The sequence below is a fragment of the Panicum virgatum genome, chromosome 1N (genome assembly GCF_016808335.1).
Source record: "Panicum virgatum strain AP13 chromosome 1N, P.virgatum_v5, whole genome shotgun sequence".
Lineage (NCBI taxonomy): Eukaryota > Viridiplantae > Streptophyta > Magnoliopsida > Poales > Poaceae > Panicum > Panicum virgatum.
The window spans coordinates 58,645,742-58,669,075 of NC_053145.1; the positions used below are offsets into that span (position 1 = coordinate 58,645,742).

General features: G+C 48.7%; 4 protein-coding genes and 1 pseudogene across 4 annotated transcripts; 2 read left to right on the top strand and 3 right to left on the bottom strand.

Moving 5' to 3' along the window:
- Positions 1-20: 20 nt before the first annotated feature.
- Positions 21-3,718, bottom strand: LOC120657038. The gene is made up of 4 exons (XM_039935284.1): positions 2,910-3,718; positions 1,155-1,438; positions 842-1,069; positions 21-745 (listed from the first exon to the last, which is right to left on the bottom strand). Exons 1-4 carry the CDS (start codon positions 3,406-3,408, stop codon positions 248-250), a joined length of 1,509 nt encoding a protein of 502 aa, XP_039791218.1. The 5' UTR covers positions 3,409-3,718; the 3' UTR covers positions 21-247.
- A 2,046-nt stretch (positions 3,719-5,764) lies between these two features.
- Positions 5,765-7,820, top strand: LOC120657040 (annotated as a pseudogene).
- A 3,687-nt stretch (positions 7,821-11,507) lies between these two features.
- LOC120653723 (60S ribosomal protein L31-like) lies at positions 11,508-15,891 on the bottom strand. Its single transcript, XM_039931404.1, has 5 exons — positions 15,850-15,891; positions 15,594-15,724; positions 14,242-14,461; positions 12,575-12,577; positions 11,508-11,564 (listed from the first exon to the last, which is right to left on the bottom strand). The coding sequence occupies exons 1-5, from the start codon at positions 15,889-15,891 to the stop codon at positions 11,508-11,510; spliced, it is 453 nt and encodes a 150-aa protein (XP_039787338.1).
- A 2,145-nt stretch (positions 15,892-18,036) lies between these two features.
- On the bottom strand, positions 18,037-19,109 carry LOC120657042 (PRELI domain containing protein 3A-like). The gene is made up of 2 exons (XM_039935287.1): positions 18,974-19,109; positions 18,037-18,940 (listed from the first exon to the last, which is right to left on the bottom strand). Exon 2 carries the CDS (start codon positions 18,929-18,931, stop codon positions 18,341-18,343), a length of 591 nt encoding a protein of 196 aa, XP_039791221.1. The 5' UTR covers positions 18,932-18,940; positions 18,974-19,109; the 3' UTR covers positions 18,037-18,340.
- A 201-nt stretch (positions 19,110-19,310) lies between these two features.
- On the top strand, positions 19,311-20,416 carry LOC120657041. Its single transcript, XM_039935286.1, has one exon. It carries the CDS (start codon positions 19,414-19,416, stop codon positions 20,074-20,076), a length of 663 nt encoding a protein of 220 aa, XP_039791220.1. The 5' UTR covers positions 19,311-19,413; the 3' UTR covers positions 20,077-20,416.
- The last annotated feature ends 2,918 nt before the right edge of the window (positions 20,417-23,334 follow it).

The following is a 23,334-nucleotide window of genomic DNA, read 5'->3' on the forward strand; positions in this document are numbered from 1 at the left end:
CAGGAATGACATGACATCCAGGAAAACCAATTGAGAGACTGTTATCTCGTCCTAGCGCATTATTGTCTTCAGTAGTTTAGTGTCTAAAGTAGTTCTGAAAGAGAAAAGGCTTTCCATCTATCAAAATTACACCTCATCAAGCAATAAGTTACACCACAAGCTGTTCATTCCGAGCACAAACCGACTCACGGAAATCTACATTTGTACAGCGGCCAATTCGGATATCCAAGCGCGTCTGCCGCTTTCATCAGACCCAGTTGTTGGGCAGCGAGAAATTATGGAACCTGAAGGACGCGTCCCCTGCGGTGTCCCTCTCGTTCATGATCCCCGCGTCCCCTTCCGTCTGCACCCGCTGCTCGCCGTACGCAAACGAGTCCTGCCGGGGCAACTCGGCGAACGCCGCCGGGGACGGCAATGGCAGCGGCAGCGGGCAGGGCTCGCGCCCTGGCCGAGCGGGCGCGTCGGCGTCGGACTTGCCGTCCCACATAATCACGTGAAGAAGGATCGGCTTCAGGGCGTGGCGGTGCAGGGACAGCTTCTGGCTGAGGGAGACGGTGTCGAAGCAACGGATGGCGCCGGACGACGACACCATCCACGGCAGGACCTTTTGGCCCGACACCCTCGAGATGACCAGCAGCTTGGACGCGCGCTTCGCCTCCCGGTAGAGGTCCCGGAGCCCCGACCGCGTCGACGGCACCTGTAGGTCGCCGTCGTCCTCCATGACGGAGGAGACGTAGATGAAACCCTGCTCAAAGTGGCAAGAGATTTGAGAGCTCAGGCACAATGACGCACAAGCATTAGAACAGGGAGAATGTATAGCGTGCGAGACGTGTTCGCGTACCTCCTCAGTACGACTGATGGCGAAGCCAAGCCTGGCGTCGCTCTCCTCGAGAGTGATCTCCAACGGCATCTCTCCAGCCTCGGCCGTGTACCAGACGCGCACCGCCTTCACGACGCCAATGTCCACGCCGTGATAGTCCTCGAAACCGTAGAGGCTCGCGTTGGCGAGGTTCGGGAGGTCGGCGAGGGAGCCCGCGTTGACCGTCGTGGAGGCCGTCTCGCCGGAAATCTGCAGCAAGAACGTCAGACCATGGGAGAATAACGCACGCGGATTGAACCGACAACGCCGTTCGTACACTCTTGATCATCAGTACCTTGGTAAGGAGGGCCTCAGTCTGGACGTTCAGGAACACGATGGGCACGCCGGAGGCCTGGGACGAGAGCAACCAGGCGTTGGCGCGGGCTAGGGTATCCTCGACGGTGTTGTAGCGGGAGCCAGCGCGGTCGAGCGCCGTGGGCAGGATGAGCAAGGAGAGGAAGCTGCTGGAGTTGGGGATTGGTAGCACCTCCCGCATCTTCTTCTCCCACGGGTAGGACACGTAGCCGTCCTGCAGCTGCGCCTTGCTCAGCGCGCACACCACCCTCGAGCTCCTCGACCCTGAAGAAATACAGAAGAGCTACACAACTCAGATCGATGATTTTTTAAGCTCCGGTTGGGAAGGAAAAATGAATGATGGGACCAGAAAAAAGTCAACTCGGAATCTCCTAATTGCATTAAGAATTCGAGACATTGTATTTTTAAGTTAGATAGATGAATATTCAGTAATCAGCTAGTGGTTTGTGGTGCGTAGTAATGAATCTGGCTAGATGCTGATTCCATTGAACGTGCATCACCGTGTCTGTTGCCTGGAAGTATGCATCGTGAGCTAGACTAAAGCAACTGGATACTTTCTTTTTTACTGACAGGAGCTAAAACATTGCATGCGGGCCTCCCACGTTTCATCTTACTTACTCGCTCCGTTTTTATTCACATATCATGTTAGGTTTGTTCTAAGTTAAACTTAGGTAAATTTGACCAAATTTATAGAAACGTATATATATAGGCACTACTATACTACCCAACATATGCACTATCTACATATATTTTATTATGGATTCAATGAAACAAAATTGGTGGTGTAAATATTATTATTTTTTCTATAAATTTAGTCAAAGTTAGTCAAATTTGATTTAGAACCGATATATAAATAAAACAGATGGAGTATTAACAATATCTTATCATCGGTCGTGTTACTATGTTGTACTAATTACTACCATGATTTACAGTAACCTAATCACCGGGGTTAGACTTCCACCACAATCTGCATCAACAAGCTCGCAGTAAAGAACAGTGTGTTGTTAGGCCTTGTATATCTTGTTTTCTCATGTTCCAAAGAATATGCTTAATTACATAGCATTGCTTGTATGCATCATCTGGATTATTCTACAGACTACCGTATTGTAATTTTTGCTGGCCAAGGCCTTGAGCTACTCTAGAAACTTCCCAACAAACCAGCAGACCTCATAAGTCAACACAACAAGAGCAACAATGCTAAGCACCCTCTACAATCCGATCCCACCAGACCCAGGATATTCTGAACATATTCATGTACTCGACGATCGGATCCTGCATTGTACTCCTCGAAGTGACCAATTCTGACTGTCGTAGTCTGTACCGATCCAAGCATATGCCTATACGCACACTGCCAAGCAACCAAAATCACTGTCGTGAACACGCCAAAATTTAGGGAACGATAAAGCACATGTCACCTATCAAAGCCAGCCTACTTGCTCAACTTTTTGTGCACGAAAGTCCGCATGCAGAGGGCACAAGCACGCACCTATCTTTCCTTTTTCTAAGTCCAATCCGGCATGTAATGAAAACCACGTCGCGGACTTTTACTTTTCCTCCAAGGGCTAGCGCAAACCGAATCAAGTTGATGTACGGACTAAAAGCGGATCAAAAAATGATGCAAAAATATCTAGAATTCAATCAGCACGGAGAAGAAGATAAGGATGCATGCTTGGTAGTATACTGGTTGTGATAGCAAGGATGATGGCGGCTGGTGGCGTCAGGCGTGTGTTGTTACCTCTGATGGCGATGCACTCGCTCTCCATGCGGTCGACGAGGCCGACGGCGTAGTTGGGGTCGCGGATGGAGCGGAGCACGTACTGGCGGCCGCTGCGGCCGAGGCCGATCCCGCCGCCGCCGCCGCCGCCGACGGACTCCTGCGGCACGATGCAGGCCTGCATCCTGGCGGCGGTGGCCGCGCCCGCCGGCGCCAGCTCCCCGCTGCCGCCGCCGCCCTGCGCCTGCGCGTGGCGGCGCACGCGCACCTCGACGGAGGTGTCCCCGCGCTTGTAGGCCGCGTGCAGCAGCTTCTGCAGCGCGGCGCGGCCGCCCTTGAAGGGCGCGGCGTGCGCGGCGGGCCCGCCCCGGCCGCCGACCCCGATGAGCAGCTCCTCCACGACGTCCCCCGTCTGCACCGCCTCGCTGCTCCCGGGCCCCCACTCCTCCGCCCGCGACCCGCCCGCCACGCACTCGATCGCCACCACCACGCCCTGCCTCCTCCCGGTCTCCATGGGCATGCCCCCGCTCGAGCGTCGCCTATCCACTCCACCGAGGGGGCCGGAGGATCTAGCAGGGCAGCTCGCGCTGCTGACCTGTGCGGGGCGCCGTCACGCCGCCCTACCACCCACGCGACGCGACCCGGGATGAGAATCGCAGCTCGGCTCCCCTCGCGCAGATTCCTCGGCCTCTTCCGAGCCGGCGGCGGCCGGTAGAAATAGGAGGCGCTTTCCGGGTTCCGGGATGGTGCGGGAGGCGCTCGGCTCGGGCGGCATTGACCGACCGGGACGATGGCCGCGCGTCGGGCCGGACAACAAGCGCCGGCCCGGGCGGTGAATCTGCGCCCTCCGTTTCCTTTGCCACTTGCCACTTGCCAGACAACTTGTTAAAATCCGGCTGACGTTAGCAGGGCGTGGCGTGGCGGAGTCCTGGACCGGAATTCGCCGGGCGTGACGCCACGAGCGCCGGCCGGGCGCTAGCTCGAGGGCTCGACCTCGACGCGAGAGTGGTGGCTCTGGATCTCTGATCGGCAGATCCCCCGTAGACGTAGCAGCCTAGCACACACTGCAGGTGCAGCTTCGAAGTCTCCGGCCATCAAACCAAATCACAGTCTTAATCGCCTCCTAGAGAATCTGAATCTACATGTTAGATACAGTACAGCTCGTAAACACGATCTGTCCTGAGGATAGGAAGACTGGCAGTGTCCCCGGTTCAAAGGGTTCCCATGGCCTTGTTTGGGTGTGCTAGAATTCTAGCACGCACACTCCCCGAAAAAAGAATCTCGCATGCATGAAGTACTAAATGAAGTCAAATTACAAAACCTTTTTAGGGATTGGTGTAACTTTTCGCGGCGTATCTAATGACGATAATTAATCGATGATTTGCTACAGTGATGCTACAGTAACTATGCTCTAATTGTGTGGTCAAAGGCCTGGTTAGATTCTTTACGGTCACTAGCGCAGGGATTCTGAAGTTGGTTTTGTAAATTGACATTGTTTGGCACCATAATTCGCGGTCAAATATTACTGTTACTAGCACTACCTAGCTTGCCAAACAAGGCCCATCTTTCCAGAGGCCTTGTTTGGCAATGCTACAATTCTAGCGCGCACAATTCCCGAAAAAAGAATCTCGCATGCATGAATCACTAAATGAAGTCTATTTGCAAAACCTTTTTAGGGATGGGTGTAACTTTTCGCGACGAATCTAATGACGGTAATTAATTGATGATTTGCTACAGTGATGCTACAGTACCATCCTCTAATCGCGCGGTCAAAGACCTCATTAGATTCTTCAGGGTCACTAGCGCAGGGTTCTGAAGTTGGTTTTGTAAACTGGCTTTGTTTGACACCGTAATTAACGGTCAAAGTGGCACTATTCACTAGCGCTAAAATCCTAGCGCGCATCCAAACAAGGCCAGAGCCAATTCAACCGTACCCATTGGTCAAGACTTGTCTGCTACGGTTCACGTTCTCATCGGAGACCTGGGGGAGCATCATAGTACTTTTTTTTAAAGGGATAGTATCATAGCACGGCCACAACCGAAAACAACTTTTCTGAACAATTCCGATGAATCTAAGTTACCTATTTCTAGGTCGACGGATATTCATGACACCATCGTCATCCCTAAACAGAAAATTCAAGGGGACGACGTCTCGTGCATGACGTGGCACATCATTCCTTGTCCACTGGAATTTGAACTCACACGGGTCTTGCTCGCGCGGCCACGCAATGGTAGATATGATACGTGGATCCGCCCATCATAGACAGCCGCCTGACAACCCAAGCGTAGTATGCTAACATGGACTTCTTAAAAGTCTTGTACCATGACAAAGAAACAAGTACGGAGTAGTTAGCTACGTATTCCTCTCGGCGACCATTTCATTCATACAGGCACTAACCAAGAAATACACCTCTAGATTTCCACACGTAGTTGGCTAATTGCTGGGTCAAGTTTCACTTCCATGTGCTAGTGGCAAATAATGGAGCTGTGCTAGAGAACATGACAGTTCTATTTCTATGGATTTTTTAGATTATTTCTATGGAAGTAGAGGCTGAGGAATACAGTAGTAATGAATTGTAGTGAGAAACGAATAAATTAGCCATCTTGGTTGACCTTGACAGCAAGTTGAGATGGCGACATGTTTCGTTGCGTATTGCTGAAGATGTTTTCCAACATGTATAAACAGGCTTAAAAATGAGAAAAATCGCATTCGGAGCAAGTTTTGCTTATAATAGAATCTATTTGGATTGACTTTTGGGGTGTTAGGAATATAGTCCCATCAATATCTTGTCCGGACGCCATCTTTTATTTTCTACTAGTGCTACACCATCTGTTTTTTTGTATGCCATTTTAAAGAGCCTCGGCAAAAAAAAAAATCAGCATGATCAAATAACACCCTGATTTCTTCTATACTCAATCCAGATCGTCGATACAACATCCAACGGCACGTGCGATGCGTAGCAAGAAAAAAGATCTCCCAAGCAAGAGGGAAACTCCTGCCTTTGTCCCCACCCGCTCGCGGACCAAAATGACATCCACCTCGCCGGAATCCGCCGCCGCCGCCGGGGAAACCAACGATCCCATCCACATCCGTCGCCTTGAGCTGTATGACCACGAGAGGGGCTTCGTCGCCCTTCTCTCCCAGCTCTCCGCCTGCTGGATCTCACTGCGTCCGAGTTCGCCACACGCTTCGGCGAGCTCGCGGCGCAAGGCCACGACCACGTCATCCTAGTGGCCGAGGACACCTCCGCCCCGGAGCGACGGATTCTCGCCACGGGGTGCCTCTTCGTGGAGCGCAAGTTCCTGCGAGGCGGCGGTAAGGTGGGCCACGTGGAGGACGTGGTGGTCGATGCCGCCGCGCGCCGCAGGGGGCTCGGGCTCCGTATCGTGCGCCGCCTCGTCGAGATCGCCAGGGACGCCGGCTGCTACAAGATCATCCTAGACTGCACTCTTGAGCTGCGCGCCTACTACGCCAAGTGCGGGTCTGAACCTCAACAAGACTTTCAGAGGTAATATACCTTGCATTGGTATGGTTTTAAGTGCTGAATGAAATGCCGTACTTGATCTTTGGTAAGATGGTAAAATATTGTAGCACTTGGTTTGCAGTAGAGCAGCCGGTGTATCAAGGTACAAATGCCCAAACACTGCTGACAGTCATGTGCATAGCATTTCTGTATCTAGAGTCAATTGCAGTAGAGCAGCCGGTGTATCAAGGTACAAATGCCCAAACACTGCTGACAGTCATGTGCATAGCATTTCTGTATCTAGAGTCAATTTGGCTTACTACAGTTATTGGCTTATCGCCACCTGAAGAACTACACTAGTTAGCTTTGGAGCTAAGCTTGAGTTTTGAGATGAAAACTGAACCAAACGAGTGTTTATTGCAGTACAGTAATTTGTAATTCTTATGCTCTCTACATGCAGTAATTGTCAATGAGTTTTTTTTGCCAATATCTAATACGGCGAGCCTAAGATTGTTGCCATTTTACCATTATTCCATTATATTTCATATACTAGTACTCCACTAGACAGACATCTGAACATCTTATCATGTATGGTGGCTAATGTCTTGCTACATGTGCAAAATGTTATTTCAAGCTATGTTCGCTTGGCTGTGGCTGGTGGCTGGTGTTGATTTGTTATGAGAGAACAGTACTGCTGACTGGCTGGTAGCTGGCGGCTGGTGCTGATTTAGTATGAGAGAACAGTACTGCTGGTTGGTTGGCTGACAAGCCAAGTGAACACTATCATATCATGAATTAAGATTTTTTTTCATCCTCTGCCTAACTCACATATCATGATATATGTCCTAGCATTACTATCTGTTACATGAGTCTTTCTGCCATGCTACCAACAGTTTCTGTTTACTGGAGTGGATCTCAGATAACTTCTTTTCTGCTTACTAGAGCTACTGTAGGTTCAGTCATACCTTTGTTTTGTGCTGATAGGAAGTGACAACATTTCCTTCATGTGTTATATTTCAAAACTCGATACTTAAATTCGGAAACTTATTCCTTTGTTCCCTCGTTAATTTTGAGGTCTTACAGTCCATCCCTCTTCTATCGCAGATTCATTGCTGAGTGATGGGTGTATGCGCTCATTCTGGTATGGAGACCCCCAAAGTTTCTGATTTCAGCATGGCTGCATGTGTATTTTTACTGATGTTTTTTACCATTGAGAAGCTTCCTTGGAGCTTTTAATTCTCCATGAGGACAACAATTTTTCAAAACTTATCACTTATCAGGCCAGCTAGTATTATATTATTAGGTCGCTCTGAAATTCTTCCCCTATCTACCCAGACGTTTGTATCAGAATACAGGCGTTAAATATCACGCCTCGGGTCGGAAAAGCTCATGGTACTGGCACGGTGTCACCGATCAGGAGATCATAACAGCAAAAGGAATAAAAGATGAGATCGTAACAGTTGTAGTAGTCTTTTCTTTCCCCTCCTATTTCGTTCAGTCAGATTCTTTTTTTTTAATGGTCACCATCCCCACCTGAATTGTATTAAAAAATGTGGCAGACAACAGATCAAAGGCCTCATTTTTTTTAAAAATGAGACAAAACCCTACAACGCTCGGTTAATTTTGGAAAACCGGGCTAAAACCCTGAACCTAGCTAAACTAGGCCTACACACCCTAGCACAAGGGTAAATTGTGGCATATCCACGGATAACAACACTATGTCCTAGCACAAGGACGAAAATACGGCTTAACCGCGAATAACAAAACTACACAAAGCGCAAGCTCCAAGTTGTAGCAGCAACCACCACCATGCACAAGTTCGCGATGCCCATCTCCGAGACAATGCCTCCAATGAGGACTTACGTTAAGACGCCAACATTGCTCGATCCGGTAGAGCTGGATCTTGGTTTTCACCTGGAGAAAGTAAGGCTACCAGTCCATGGTAGATGGGGTTCTTCGACGACGCCTCCACCGAAGGTGTGACGCCAAAGGACGCCACCGTCGCCGGCCTAAGCATGAGCTAGGCAGAGCTTTCACCCCGAACCGCCGCCGCGTACGGCCCTAGCCATGGCTGCCACCGAGGTTGAACGAGGAAGACCATACCCGCAGATCCACGAGGAGCAGCGTGACCGGTGAGGGAGCGCAGATCCATGGGCGGTTCAGCCCCCACGCGGGTTCACGAAGTGAGGCACAGATGCGCCGGCTGCACGCGGCAGCCGCACAGCTGCGTTGGTGGACACCCGTGAGGAGCATCAAGTTGTTGACTCAAAGGCCATTGCTTGACTGCTCGCAGCGCAACCAACTCCACGCAGCAGAAGCACAGGCAGGAAGGCCTCACCGCCCGACCACAAGGCCACGCACAGCAGGCCCCATCGAGGAGCAGCCCCCGAATCCGGCACGCAGTGGCCAAATTAGCTAGCATGGAGGCAGAGTCCGACGGGTAGGGTCAGGGCTCGCTCAGCCCGTCTCGTCCCTGCCGGATTTCTGCGCGCAGAGGCTAGATCCACGAGCGTGGAGGCCGGATCTGGAGAAGGGGAGCCGAAACAGGCGCGTCGCCGGCGAGCAGGAACTTCAACGCCAACAATTTCAGAGGGGGCTCAAGTTTGGATGGGGGAGAAGAAGAGGTGATGCAAGGAGGATAGAGCTAAGATGGTGCAGGGAGCTGGCTTCAGCGCCACCGCTAGCCGGAGGTGTGGTGGTGGATGGTGGCTCTGGCTGGGTTCAGGAGTCTCCCCTCCCGTCACCCAGGGAGGCGACGCGGAGGGGTACGCTGTGCACCTTCAGTCAGGTTCTTTACCTTCTTGTTGCAATATTTGTTAGGTCGTGAGTCATTCTTTACCTTCTTGTTGCAGTCTTGGTTTAGGTCGTGGGTCTATGTGTTTAATCTACAGCCTACAGGCGTTTTGGTCGCTGTTTCTTCTTGTAAATGACATCCGTGCATTGCACAATTGTCCAGTTGCCTGTAGTAGTTCAACAAAAAGACGATATAAAATATGATTACCTTTAGGAAAAAGTCTATATAACCCCCTCAAGTTGATGTCTGGAACACTTAACCCCCTGAACTCAAAAATCGGGTATTTTACCCCCAAACTTTGCAAAACCGGACAAATCACCCCCTGGGGTGGTTTTGTGGGCGGTTTTGCCACCGTGGCGCACATGTCGACGCCACATCATAGAACACGTGGCATGGTCCCACCTGTCATGTCTCTCCCACTCTCTGCTCTCTCCCAGGCGGCAGATCCCCCGCGCGCACCCGGCGGCGGCGCTCCCGCTCCCCCGAGCGCATCCGGCAGCAGCGCTCCCGCGGAGGCGTGCGGCTCTACGCTAGCTCCACTTGGAGGCGTAGCGGAGGAGGAAGCGGGCCTGGGCGAGGCGGTGGTGAGCGAGGGTGAGAGGCGCACGGCGCGATCGAGTGCGGCGGCGTAGTCGAAGCACGGGAGGGGAGGGAGGACCAGGCGGGTGGCGATGCGGGAGACGAGGTCGGCGAGGGTGGGCGCGGAGCAGAAGGCGGCCTCGACGAGGGAGAGCGGGACGCGGTGGGAGTGCTCGACGAGCAGGGAGCAGGCGGCGGCGAGGGTGGGGAGGAAGGCGGAGCCAGGGGTGGCGAGCTCGCCGTCGGTGGCGTACTTGGCCATGCGGAGCGCCTCCTCGGCGTGGGTGGTCGAGAGGCCGGCTGAGTCGTTGAAGGTGGCCTGGTGGATGAACTCCGCGGCGCCGCCATCGTGGACTAGCTCCACGGCGACCTCCTCCGCGCCGCCGGCCACGTGAGAGCTCCACGGCGGCGGGGAGCCGAGGACCCCGTGCGCGAGCCATCGTGGCCTCCTCCTCCGCGCCGCCGGCAATGGCGGCAACGACCTCCACCACGCCGCCATGCCCTCCTCCTCTGCGCTGCTAGCCCGTGCGGCCCCCTCCACCGCCATGCCAGTCACACGGGAGCAGGGCGAGCCGCTCCGCCCCGGCCGGGCGTGCAGGAGCCACTCCGCCACCGCTGCGGCTGGGCAAGCGCGCGTAGGAGCCGCTCTGCAGCCGCCGCCGCCGCCGTCGTGGCCGGGCGCGGGGGAGCAGGGCGAGCCGCTCCGCCGCCACCGCGGCCGGGCGAGCGCACGCGGGCAGTGGGCGCGCAGGTGGCGCCGTGGAGCGGGCGCCCAGGCAAGCGGCGCCGACGGCGAGCGAGTGGGCGGGCGGCGGTGGGCAGGACCGCAGGAGTTGGGGCAGGGTGTGAGAGAGGAGAGAGAGTGGAGAGAGTAAACGCACACGTGGCACTGACAAGTGGGCCCTAGAAGCGCCACGTCAGCAAAACCGCCCACAAAACCACCCCAGGGGGTGATTTGTCTGGTTTTGCAAAGTTTGGGGGGGGGGTAAAATACCCGGTTTTAGAGTTCAGGGGGTTAAGTGTTCCAGACATCAAACCTGAGGGTGTTATGTAGACTTTTTCCTTACCTTTATTAGTTCAAAGGGAGAGAAACGCAGTGCCAGAGCCAGAAAATCAACCAAACATGTAGCAGTCAAGCGTAAGAATAAGATACACAACATGTAGCTGAAACAAGTGAATGAGCAAATGCATACTTCCGAACTATAACTAAGACCCTGTTTGGAAAATAGCCAAGAGTTATTTTGAAGGCTAAAGTTTGCCAAAAGAAATAGCTCTTCAATGAAATAACTATGAAATCTTTGTATCCAAAAGCTATTTGACCTTTAAAACACTTGTCCAATCATTAAACTCCCGCTTTTCCAAGAGGGAGAAAGGGAGAAGTCACTTTCCCAATGGGCTCAAAAATAATAGTTTTTTGAGTGGGCTATATGTAAATAGCTCAAAATAACCTCTTGTTTAGCCAGGGATACAAACAGGGCCTAACCCTAAGAACTCACATTTTCATACATACAACACGTTTCAATAGAAAGAGACACAATTCACTGATGCAGGAAAAATGGGCGAAGGTTATCACACGCCATGTATAAATTGATAGCACGCCATGTAGATACCACGATTTGGCAAAGTAGTCAAAATTTCAAGAACTTGAAATAAATGAGCCAAGTCTCGAATCCTTCTATTACACAAGTCATCAACAGTGAATACCAATAAGCTAAGGCAACATTCTCAAACTTGCTCTCATGATATGCACTAAGTGCTAGCAGATTCAATCCATGTGAGGGCTTAATCCTCATCCTCAACAACCTTAGTACCCAAACCTTTGAGACCCTCTGCAGGGATCTCAACAACTGTGACAGACCCGCCGAGTTAAAACGCTTAATTAAGCGTAACCGCCATCATCTGACACATTAGCTTAATTAAGTGTAACTTGACAGGCTGTTTCCAACCCACAGGCCGATCGAAACACACCAGTAGTCTCGCACGACGACGAGCGCAGACGGTACCAGCATGATAGAATTTTACAAAAATAGTAAATGATATTAAGACTTTTACAAAACAGTTTTAAATTTAAAATTTACAAAAGAAAAAGATAGCAGCGGAAGAGAATCTAACTTACAGAATATTTTTACTAGAGAATAAATAAAACAAACTAAATAATTCGAGAACTACCGAGATGTGAAGACAAGACGTCACATCGAGCCCACCGATGTGAACCCTAGCTAGCTCCTATACTTGAAATAGGGTAAACAACAAACCCTGAGCAACTAATACTCAGCAAGACTTACCCGACCAGTGGGTATAACTTAGCACACATATCTAGACATGCAAGACATCTAGCTGGTGATTATTTTGCAGAAAAAGCGACTAGAGTAATTCCTTACTTTCATCATTTTAGCCCTAGATTCTATATAAATTAACCATAATCTATCATTTGCATAAACTAGCTATAGCAAATATGGTAGAATATTAATCATAATTTAAAGTAGACATCAACATATATAATATAATCCATGTTCCATATCATATTACTAAGATGTGACGCAGTTGATCAATGTGCTCATATCCGATAGCGACTAACGGCGAATCGATCCGATTTAACCTTGCAAGGTGGACCTAACGAACAGGGCACGCAAAAGTCCCGTCGGACCCCACACGCCAACATTTCCCCTCCCCGCCTCGAACTACAGGAACCAGCCCAACGACATATAGTTAGCCGAGCCCTACGTGAGACCACCAAAAGTAAACATATGCAACCCCTTTCTCCGCGGCCACTCGACTACCCTAGGAGTTGGGTGCGGGTTACTATACTTTCGAAGCAAGGCAGTACTCGGCTTACCGGTTTCGACTACCTCCTACTCCCGGCATGCGGTTAGTACAATTCAACATGATCACCAGGGCCAACAACGGTACGGTCATTAATCGACACAGACGGGACTAAGACACACAGGAACCCTGTCCTGCTGCCATACCTATATATCATCATCATTCCCCGTCTGGTCTCAAGTTTCCATTCATTCCATATCAAATTCAATAACTCATGTACTGGAATATAATTACATTTTATATCTCGCGAGTAATCGGAAATTACTCGACTTCTAAATATCCTATATCTCGCGAGTGACAGGAAAATCACTCGACTTCTATCGAGCCGTATTAAGCATAGCAAGGCTACCGACCTATCCATACTAGTAGAAGGCCCAGAAAAACCTAGGGATCATGCAACTCCTGAAACGTAATGCACAAATAATAAATACATATAGTGATTCATAAGTTGAAATAGTAGGACATGCACCGGGACTTGACTGAGGGTAACACTAAGTTAGTGTTAATATTATTTTCGGCCTTGGGCCCTTCCAACCTTGGGCTGGGTCTTCGGTTGCTTCAGCAGATCCTTCCATCTTCTGGAGATGTCCACCGAACACCGTCTTGTGGTTCGGCCCCAACACCGTGTGCTGCACGTCCACACGTTGTATATCTAGCGTATATAAATAAGGTGCAATGATGCATATGTATGAATGCAGGGACGATGCAGTAAAAAGTGCAACAACACAAGTATAAGTTCACTATTGCCTAAACATGAACAACTACATAAGCAGAGGTTAAGTAAATCTTGCATGAGTCTAAATAAAGTTAAGCCAACTTGTTTTATATTTTTACCGTTTTCCTAGCTCCAATTATATATTTACAAGCTATTAAAAGCATTTTATCTAGCATAATTAAAACTATATAGTAAAAGTTGTCAAATAATACATTTTATAGTTCTATCCTACGGAGCACGAAAATATGAAGTTAACAAACTTAATTTTACATTTTCCCCATTTTTCTAACATTTCCTATGAAATTTATAAGTTTCAGCTGAAGTTACAAACCTAACAAAACCGGTGATACCGGATTACAAAACCGGTGGTACCGATTTCAGGCACCGGTCAGATCAAAACCGGTGGCACCGAATTTCCAAAACCGGTGGTACCGGTTTCGGCCAGCGGCGCATAGATTGGCGCCCAGCGCTCGGAATGGAAGGAAGGGCTCGGGAAGGTCGAGGGGGATGCCGTGATGCTTACCCCGTGCTCAGTTTGCGCGAAGAAGGCCGGAGAAGGGAGATCGACGTGTGACGCGAATCTTCAAGCGGCCACGGCGATGGGGAAGCAATTTCGGCCGTGGAACGGCTCAAATGAGCTCGGGGATGGGTGGAGGACGAGGCGAGACAGGTGTGGGCGGAAGGAATCGACACCCGGCGGTTGGAGATGGCCGGAGCGGCGGCGACGGCAGCTCAGCTTGCTAGGGCACGGGAGAGAGAGGAGGAGCGTAGCTCGCCGACGGCGACGCGTGGCACGCCAAGATGCGTGCTCTGCCCCTGACCCGCGGAAAAACCGGTGGCACTGGTTTCCAAAAACCGGTGGCACCGGTTTTGGTTCAGTCAGACAGAAAAATTCTTAGCTAATGGTTTTGGTCGCGTAAGTTTAACTAATGTCTGTGACTAGGTTTAATTATAGGTGATTAACACCAGTGATGTTACAGCAACTGTGACCAGAGAGTAGAGTTCCTCCTTGGCATCTTCCTCGTCGTTCCTGTTGCGGGCGATTCTGACACGGACTCGCCTTAGAACGCTCCGGATACCACTGCTCCAGATGTGCTTGTTGAGCTTCACATCAATCCGGACATCAGTAGTTCCCATGGCCTTCTGTGCAAACTTCCTGATCTCCTTGATGGCATTTGGTGCTTTCTTCTTGAAGGTGCTGCATACGATCATCAACAGAAAAAGCAATCACTACAATGACAGGTAAACTTCAGACTGATTCTCAGTACAAGACTTGCTGGAATTTGAGTTTTCAAAAGAAATCCAATAACACATGGAACAGCAAAATTTTGTAATACTGTACAGATGTAGCACTCAAATGGAACACATGACAGCATGTCAAGGCAACATGTGTAACGACGAATGGCATCTTTCTACCGGGCATGTAACTGTATCAACCACAGCTTTGTATAAGACAGATACCTTACTGTGTCCGGACTATACAAACCATATTAATAGATCAGACATATAATAACTTCCAACATATGATGGCATCACATTCATAAAGTAGGAAAATTTAGTACTTCAATACAGATGTAGCACCCAAATGGAACACATGTCAGGGCAACATGTGTAACGATGAGTGACATTTTGTACCGGGCATGTAACTGGATCAACCACAAAATTGTATAAGACAGATACCTGACTATGTCCGGACAATGCAATATGCCAATATGCTATGTTTGGATACATGATATTAACCAAAAAAGGCACTAATGGATCATGATACAGTAAAGTAACTACAAATCAAACTACACATGGTTGCTAGAATGGATTAAAAGTGTACTGCCCAAATGGAACACATCATAGCATAATGAGAAGCAAAACGTGTAACGATGAGCAGATTACATCTCCCGGGTATGTAACTGTGTGCAGCCACAGAATAATAAGGCAGGCACCTGACTATACCCGATTAGCACTGGCACCAAGAAAAATATTTGCTATTACAAGCGCCACTAATCACCAGTCAAAACAAGAAAAAATGAGATGAAATGTGGGATCAAATACAAGAGCAGGATCTACCATAATCTAATCCCGCTCAGTCAGATGATTCCGACTGTACTCTAGCTGGTAAAGGATACGATCCAAAAAAAAAGGTATATCAACCATTCGCAAGCCCACAGAGTGCTCGCAGGCCGCAACCCTCCGCACCAGCAATTCACAGGCAAACCTAACACAGCTACATAAATTCGACATCCGCGATTCTACTTTCCAACACGCGGATCTAGTCAGCAGCTACTGTGCAAAGCTTGGGAATGGAAGAGAAAGACAATGGAAGAAGGGGACGATACCATCCATGGAGGCGCTTGTGGAGGTTAATGGTGTACTCGCGGGTCACCACCTCGTCCTTGCGGGTGCCGGCGCCGCGCTTCTTTTCTCTTGACTCGTGCTCGAGTGAGGTTGCGGCGTGAGGAGATAAATCCTAACCGCGCCTGCCAGGGATGCCCTTTTATAGTGTCGCGACTTAGGGCTCCCTACCGTTTTGGGCCTCTCACCGCAAATACTTGACCAGCCCATGTCTACTGAATTAGGTCCATCTAGGCAGACCTGCTGAGTTTCAATTTTATTTTTATGTTTGTGGATAGCCATGGCCTCCTGGAGTAAGATTAAGTTTACTAGTTCTTCTGTTGGGGGGTGTTTAACCCTTTTGCTTTATTCGTCTTAGTGTTCTGGTAAACTGTGCCTGTGAGGACTGTCCTAGGAATCCTAGGCTTTGGGTTCTCGGTAGTTGGGGCGCCAGGGGTCTGAAAGTCATTCCCTTGTGCTGTCATCACAAACTTGTACCGGTTCCCTTCTCCTACCCCTTTGCTTTCGTTATCCTCCTGTAATAATTGGAATTTCCGTTTTGCAATAGAAATGGGGTGTCCTCGATTCAAAAAAAAAAGGCCTCCTGGAGTCAATTGTTTTCCCCCCTGAGGCTTTGCGAGATGTGATCAGAGCAGGTGGAGAGAGTTCGCTGTCCAGATTTTTCTTTTTGAAGCACTCTCTTTTAAAGCATTGTCTTTGATATCTTAGTCCCTCGTTTTCATCATCTGGACAAATCAATATCAGTGACATGAACACGACCATATTTTTGTGCACCACTGGAACTGCAGCGTATTCCTCACAGATAGAACAATTCGGTTAGACAAACAAAAGCAGCTCAAAACATAAGCCAAGCCTATCTCGGTCTTCAGAATATACTGAAACAAAAAGCTATTCCGAACCGGATGAATAACCTAATCACATCAGCAGAGACCAGAGAACTCTTCAGTCAAGCCAAAGGTAACAATAGCATTGAAGCATAGACAATTGCAAATACAGAAATAACTCCATTTTGATTTCTATAAATGTTTCTCGCACAACACACCAGTTCACAAATGTTGATGACAGTGACCAATCATCATGCACAGCTCATAAATATCACTAGGGCAAGGAAGCTACAGATTAAATTCAGGTCACGCCCTTCTGAACAGGATCGAATATGCTGGCAACAAATTACAAACAAGCAAAGGAGGACAGAGTTTGTAATCGGAAAGATGTTCTTGCACCCATAAAATTCACAGGCTGTGAGCCAAAAAGTAAAAACCAGTTGCCTCAAGCAGCATAAAGAGGAAAAAGGCAGATTCCAGATTTCTGAAATAGCATTTGTCCAGACTCCAGAACCACATTGTTAGTTTACAGTAGAGAACTAGCTAGGACCCTAGGATACTACATCTATGCTCTGAAAGATGGCGAATCAAATCATCTTCAAGTATATTCAGGATCCATGGGGTGAAATAAACAGTTAGAAGAAAGTTGGAACTTTAGTGGAAGATGTTGACATGTAGGATTCAATGGCATTGTCTATTAAGTAAAAATGCGATTGCGACTTTGCGAAACATCAAACAGATTGTTGACGTGCAAACAAACAGATAGATTACACTATTTGTTCTGAAATTAAGAACACCCCATAATGTAACAGTTGGAAAAAGGCATTCTAGCTGCTTAAGATAACTGGCTTAGTGGCTTAACCCAATTCTTAATTTATGTCACTTGATTGTTTCAACTAAAGTAGTTGCACTGAACTACTTATCGAAACCTGTAGAAGCACAAGCAGCCTAATAATATAAGTTCATACCCATAGCACCAGCGGAAGAAAAGGCCAGCCGAATAATATAACTACTTATCGAAACCTGTAGAAGCAGTATGTCAGTGAATAGATTCTGGATTCAAAAGACCATGAAGAAGCTCATGATCTAGTTTGTAGATTTGTAATAGAAAGATGCAATGGAATTCACTATATATGCCATGCCATTCTTATCTAACCAAATGGACAATTTGTGCAAAGATGACAGAACTACACTCCCAGCTTCAAGAATGACACATTTATTACTTTTGCCTCTCATCCACACAGATATCAATTGACCAAAGCACCAATATTTTCTAATAGCACAAATTTACAAGGTGCAAGCGCAATAGGAGGCTCAAAATGGTTCCACAGGCACAGTATGTATCATTTAATAGGTGCAAGGTTTAGAAGAACCATGAAAAAAAATGTCAAGATACTTCGACTGTTAAAAACCATTGTATGCAATATTCTTACCAATCAATAAAGGCGAACAGCGTGCTATGCTTACCAATCAATCAAGTGGTCCGTCTGAGATAAAACAGAACAATGCAACCGATTTCAACAATCAACACATAAATAGCCTTCGATGTTTCCCTTTCCAAAGAACAATGCCACCCACTAAATAAATCTACTTGACTGAAGCAAGAGCATTAACCAATCTGTCAAATTTGCAAAAATAAGCAACAGAGTTCATGACAGAGTAGAATTTGGGAAGGCGTATGATCAAAATCAGGGGTTAAAACAGCTCCACAGACAACAGAAGAAGTAAGTCTATGACCTCAAGCTTTATTCCATTCCGGATTTAGCTCATCATATCATACAGAAGAAAAGAAAAACAAGCGCCTTGAGGCGAGGTTCGATTTGTCCGCGCGCACGCAGTACAGATCGATCGAACCCTTTGCGATCCGATCAGATCAAGTAAAGAGGCGCAAACCAGATCAGGTCAGATCAGACTGCGGAGGGCGCGGCGCCGGCGGACTCGGCCTCGAGGTACCGGCAGATCCGCTCGACGACCTCCCTCCCCTTGGCGCTGTTCTGCAGAAACCTCTCGGCGCAGCGGGTCTCGACCTTCTCGGCGACGGCGGCGAGGGCCGCGAGCGGGCGGCACCGGATCGTGGTCTCCTGCCTGAATTGCGTCCACTCGTCGGGGCGGTCCGGGTGGGGCCTGTAGGACGCGCGCTCCTCGACCTCGATGAGGCCCCGGAGGCTGACGTTGCGCACGACGACGTCCATGGCGCGGCTCTGGGCGTCGACGAGCGACGTCTCGACGCAGTGGCAGAGCGCGGCGCCGTTGGCGGAGGCCGCGGCGGACGGGAGGAGGCGGCGCAGGATGAAGGGGAGCGGCGGGGACCGCACCGTGATGGAGCGCGCGGCGTGGAGGCGGCCCGTGTCGGAGTCGAGGCGGCGGTGCAGCGTGTGGACGTCGGCGACGTGGGAGAGCGCCGTGCGGGAGGCCGGGTCCGTGACCTTGCGCCACGCCGCCGCCGTCACGCGGTCCCACGGGTGCCGGTAGACGTGCTCCTGCGTGTACACCACCATGGCGCGGGGGCGGCGGGGCTTGGCCTCGTGGGGTCGGGGGGGTTTTGGCTTGATTTGATTTGATTTCTCCTTTCTTGCGGCGAGGGTTCGAGGGTGGCTGGCGAGGAGGGGATGAGGAAGGAAAGGGGGCGGCAGTGGTGGAGGAGAGGTGGTTTTTCTAGGGCCGGCCCCGATCGGGGCGGCCGCCGCTGGATTGGCGAGGAAGGCAGTCCGAACCAGCCGGCGAGCGTGACTGCTGGCGGTCGGCACGTGACCCCGACTCCGTCCCGCCTCCCGCGTGTCCCTAGCGGTTTCCTTGTGCTGCCGCGTGTGCTGCCAAAGCGTACCCTGACTTCAACGCATCCCAGGGGAGGAAACGTATTCCACTGTTACGCCTTCCGCTTGACTTGGGAAACAGAAGGAAGACGACTCCGGATCAGGCGAGCAGCGGCCACGACCGCGACCTGCGAGCTGCGACCGTTCCTCGTCAGGGTCAGGCTCCGATGGCGCTCGCGCACCTCTCCCGCCGCCTCCTGAGCCCGACGGCCGCCGCCGCGGGGCACCTCCCGAAGGCATTCCCCCATGGGCGCGATCGCTTCGTCCTCCTCCATCCCGGCCGCCGCTTCTTCTCCGCGTCCGCGTCCGCGAACCCCAGCCCCGATTCCTCCTCCACGCCGTCAGAGCCCAACCCGGGGGCCCCATCCGCGCCCGCGTCACCGGACGAGATGCGGCACCAGGAGATCGAGGGCCCCACGGTGGAGCGCGACACGTCGTCCCTGGCCGACGAGACGCGCAGCGAGCTCGACGCGCTCCGCCGCGCCGTGCAGGACCTCAGCGGCTCGCTCGCGCTCCTCGGAAGTGCGCACCTCGCCGCCGGCGCGTGGATCGCCTACGGTGCCCCGCCCCTCGGGGTCGAGTCCGCCGCGGCGGTGCAGGGCGTGGCGGCGTTCGCGTTCCCCTTCACGGTCGCCCTGGTGCTGCGCCGCGCCATCAAGCCCATCGCCTTCTTCCAGAAGATGGAGGCCAACGCGAGGCTGCAGGTGCTCACTCTGTGCCTCCAGGCTACGAAGAACGTCAACCTCATGCTGCTCCGGACGCGGGTGATGGCCATCTCTTGCGCTCTCGGGGTGTCTGTCGCGTCAGTTGCTGCGATATTAATGCGGTGAGTTTTAAGTTCAGATCTCTGCAAGAAGGATGGTCAATGTCAGTAGCTGAGGAATAAGAATGCACTGGAGGTAGGCAAATGGACTTCGAAGTTTGTAATTTTGGTGCTTTTGGATGTTGGTTGGTGCTTAGTTTTGGTGATTGTACACGAGACATAGGAGATTACAATATGATTGTAATTGTTTGAAATATTCCTAGTACAATGAAATTCATCTTCAGCTCGACCAAACAGTGGGAGAAATTTAGCATCTTCATTATATTTTAGATGAACCAGCTCCATGCTGATGTCCTGTACATTAATAACGTGCCTATAACAACATTTCGGATCGCCTGCTCTTTTAACACCGAACTGTTTTTTACCTTTTGTGATTTAGCTAGGTTATATGGTGGCTTTACGCTAGAATACTATAGTTACTGATTCAATTGATAGTTGATACTGAGAGCAGACTGAACTGTGTTTTGGAACCATTGTGAATTGGCAAGGTATACTAGAAGGTTATCGTAAGTCCGTTAGTGATTCAATTGACACTGAGATCAGTTTGAACTGAGTTTTGGAACCTATGTTGTTGCCAATCTTATTGTGTGCTCAGTTCAGAACTCAGATTTGGCCAGTTAGATGTTTTCCCCAGGATTGGCTACTGTGATGTCAAGGAGTAGGTAGGGTTTTATAAGGTGTCAAGAAAAATAGAATTAGCATAGTATCAAATACAGTAATAGGAGTCAGCAAGAGCTGATGCTTTATTGCGAGGATTACCTTCATTTGAAAAAATTGATTTATCACAATCTTTCAATAATTTTGCCTAACTTGTTTCAGTTTCTATCTCTGTTTTGTGTTTGTTTGTCCGTTCATTTCCTTCTGTTTTCTTCATTCTTTTGTTTTTGGGTCCCTGGACTTAAGATCTTGTATTTGGTTCTTTCATCCCTTGTTTATTTAATGATGGACAGCTCTCCTGCCAGTTCAAGGGAAAAAATAGTTTAAACAAACATGGCTCATAATATTTTTTTTGCTGCTTGTTAAGGTCAGTTATCTTGCTTTCTTCAAAAAAGTTCAGTTATCTTGGTGATGATTGTCTAGTTAGGCATATATTTTTAGCAACAAAACTAGACGGAAGATAACATCCTTGCTCTATCCTAATATTATAAAATGTTGTGGCCTTTTGGGATCTCTTTCCCACTTTTAGTCATGTCTTACCTTGTGTAATATTGTATTTGGATCCAGTTTTTATAAGGAGGGGGCTTGTATGGTCCCAATATGATAACCTAAGTTGTAGTCATTTAGATTATGTGTGTATCACATAGTTTCTTTTTTAATCAGCTGTAGTTGCTGTTATAGATTTGAGTTCATCTTGATACTGAAGGAGACATAGCTTTATTACTTGCTGGATCTTTGTTTTGGTAGTACAGTGTTTCTCCACTTGCATTATCCTTTCTTATAATAGCCCGGTTGTAAGCATCTATGTTCCAAAAAGTACCATTATTCTCTTGTCTGTTGTCTCTATTGTACCTTGGTGATTTTATGTCCAAGTATGGTAGAAAAGATTCGTTTATGTCTTTTCTGAGCGAGTAGATTTGTTTATCTTGGTTTTTAATAGGTAAGTTTCAATGAAAAAAGGACAAATCAACTTTAAATTTGATATCCTATTGGTCAGATTACCTTTCCTGTAGGTCTATCTTACCTGCTGCAACAATTAGTGATTGTGAAGCACTAGATGAATTTATCTAAATAACCTTTCAGTGGTATTATTATTTATCCAAATAACCTTTCAGTGGTATTATTAGCTTATGTAGTTATTAGAGTCTAGAGATGAAGTGTAATGTTAGTGTCTAACTGCAGCTCCAGTTCACAGATCAATTTGGTCTTCTACCTAATAAAATCCAGATACTTATTGGGTTTGTTTATAAGTTTCTTGTTCGCACTGTTGTAGGGATAACAACTTGAATTGATTGATTAGTTGTTTAATAGTGGTCTTTAGTGATATTGACATGAACTAAGCAAGTGGTTTTCTTTTTCTAAATGCTTTTGAAATCCTTGAGCTGTATAACTTGGATTTTTCTCGTTATCCATTGTTTCATGGCGGATACATCGTGGTCGAACATTCTTAGCTTTATGTATGTAGTTTAATCGTACATGATAGTATATCACTCTTGCCGGCCGGTTCTTAAAAGCTGTGGATTTGCTGCTTCTTTATTAAAATAGAGATTTATCTTTCCTGTTGGCTACGCAGAGCCATGTTTTATTCTAGGAGCCCTCCTTTACTGGTCTCTAGTTACCTGACATGCATAAGAAATAGAAAAGGTCTTGTAGTTCTATAACATCTGATTTCCGAAAAGCAAACCTGATGAATAAATACTGCACTGTGTTTACCTTGTAGGTTAGCCTAGGTCAAGGAGGACAGTTTTCTAGAGGATATTTCTCTATTGTATAGGTTCCGTAGCCCTTATGCTTCTTCTGGACAACACTGTGAAATAGCTTGTCACCATGCCTTTGGATATTACAGATTCACCGGCAGCATTGTCCACCACCAATAGGCCTTGTCTGAGTTGCTTGATAAACGTACCCGTTGTATGAACAACTGGATAAGAATGGGCAATTATTGGTGTTCGTTCTTGCCATTATAAATAGGCACCTGTAATGGGAGGAGTATGCGCACCCGTTTTATTCAACTTCATTGTCCACTGAGTTGCAAGTATCTTTTCCCTCATTGAAATATGCATTCTTCATGCAATTCTTCAACCCTTTGATTTGTGACAACCTCCTTGAGCATAGGATCAAGCCTATGCAAACATTGCTATGTTCCTCCTGCACCAGGATGGGGAAATCCTTATGTTATGACCATAACATTCTTGACCTTGCAAGGCTGAGGCGTAGAGGCTGCAAGCTGAAGTGTGGTGGCTGGTCCATGAAAGTGAGACTTGTCTTTGTTGAGTGCCTGCCCTTCTCAGCTTAATGTCTGATCAACATGCAGACCAGCATATTATCTTTTGCATCTATGGATTTATCTTTTCCTTTGTGTGCTGGGTAAATGTGTTTTGTTCCTTTGCAGCTGGTAAATTCAGCATGGGTGTGTAATCGCTTGTTAAGCTTTCAATAAAGATGGGCTGAATGCCTTTGGTCGGGAAAAAAAAATCAGCATGGGTGCCTTAAGTAACATGTATTTGTTTCTGAATCTGGTTGTTGATATGATATGTTGTTTCTGTGTCCAATTTCCACTGAAATGGATGCTTAGAAATCACTTGCGGCCATGCTCGATAACATGCTA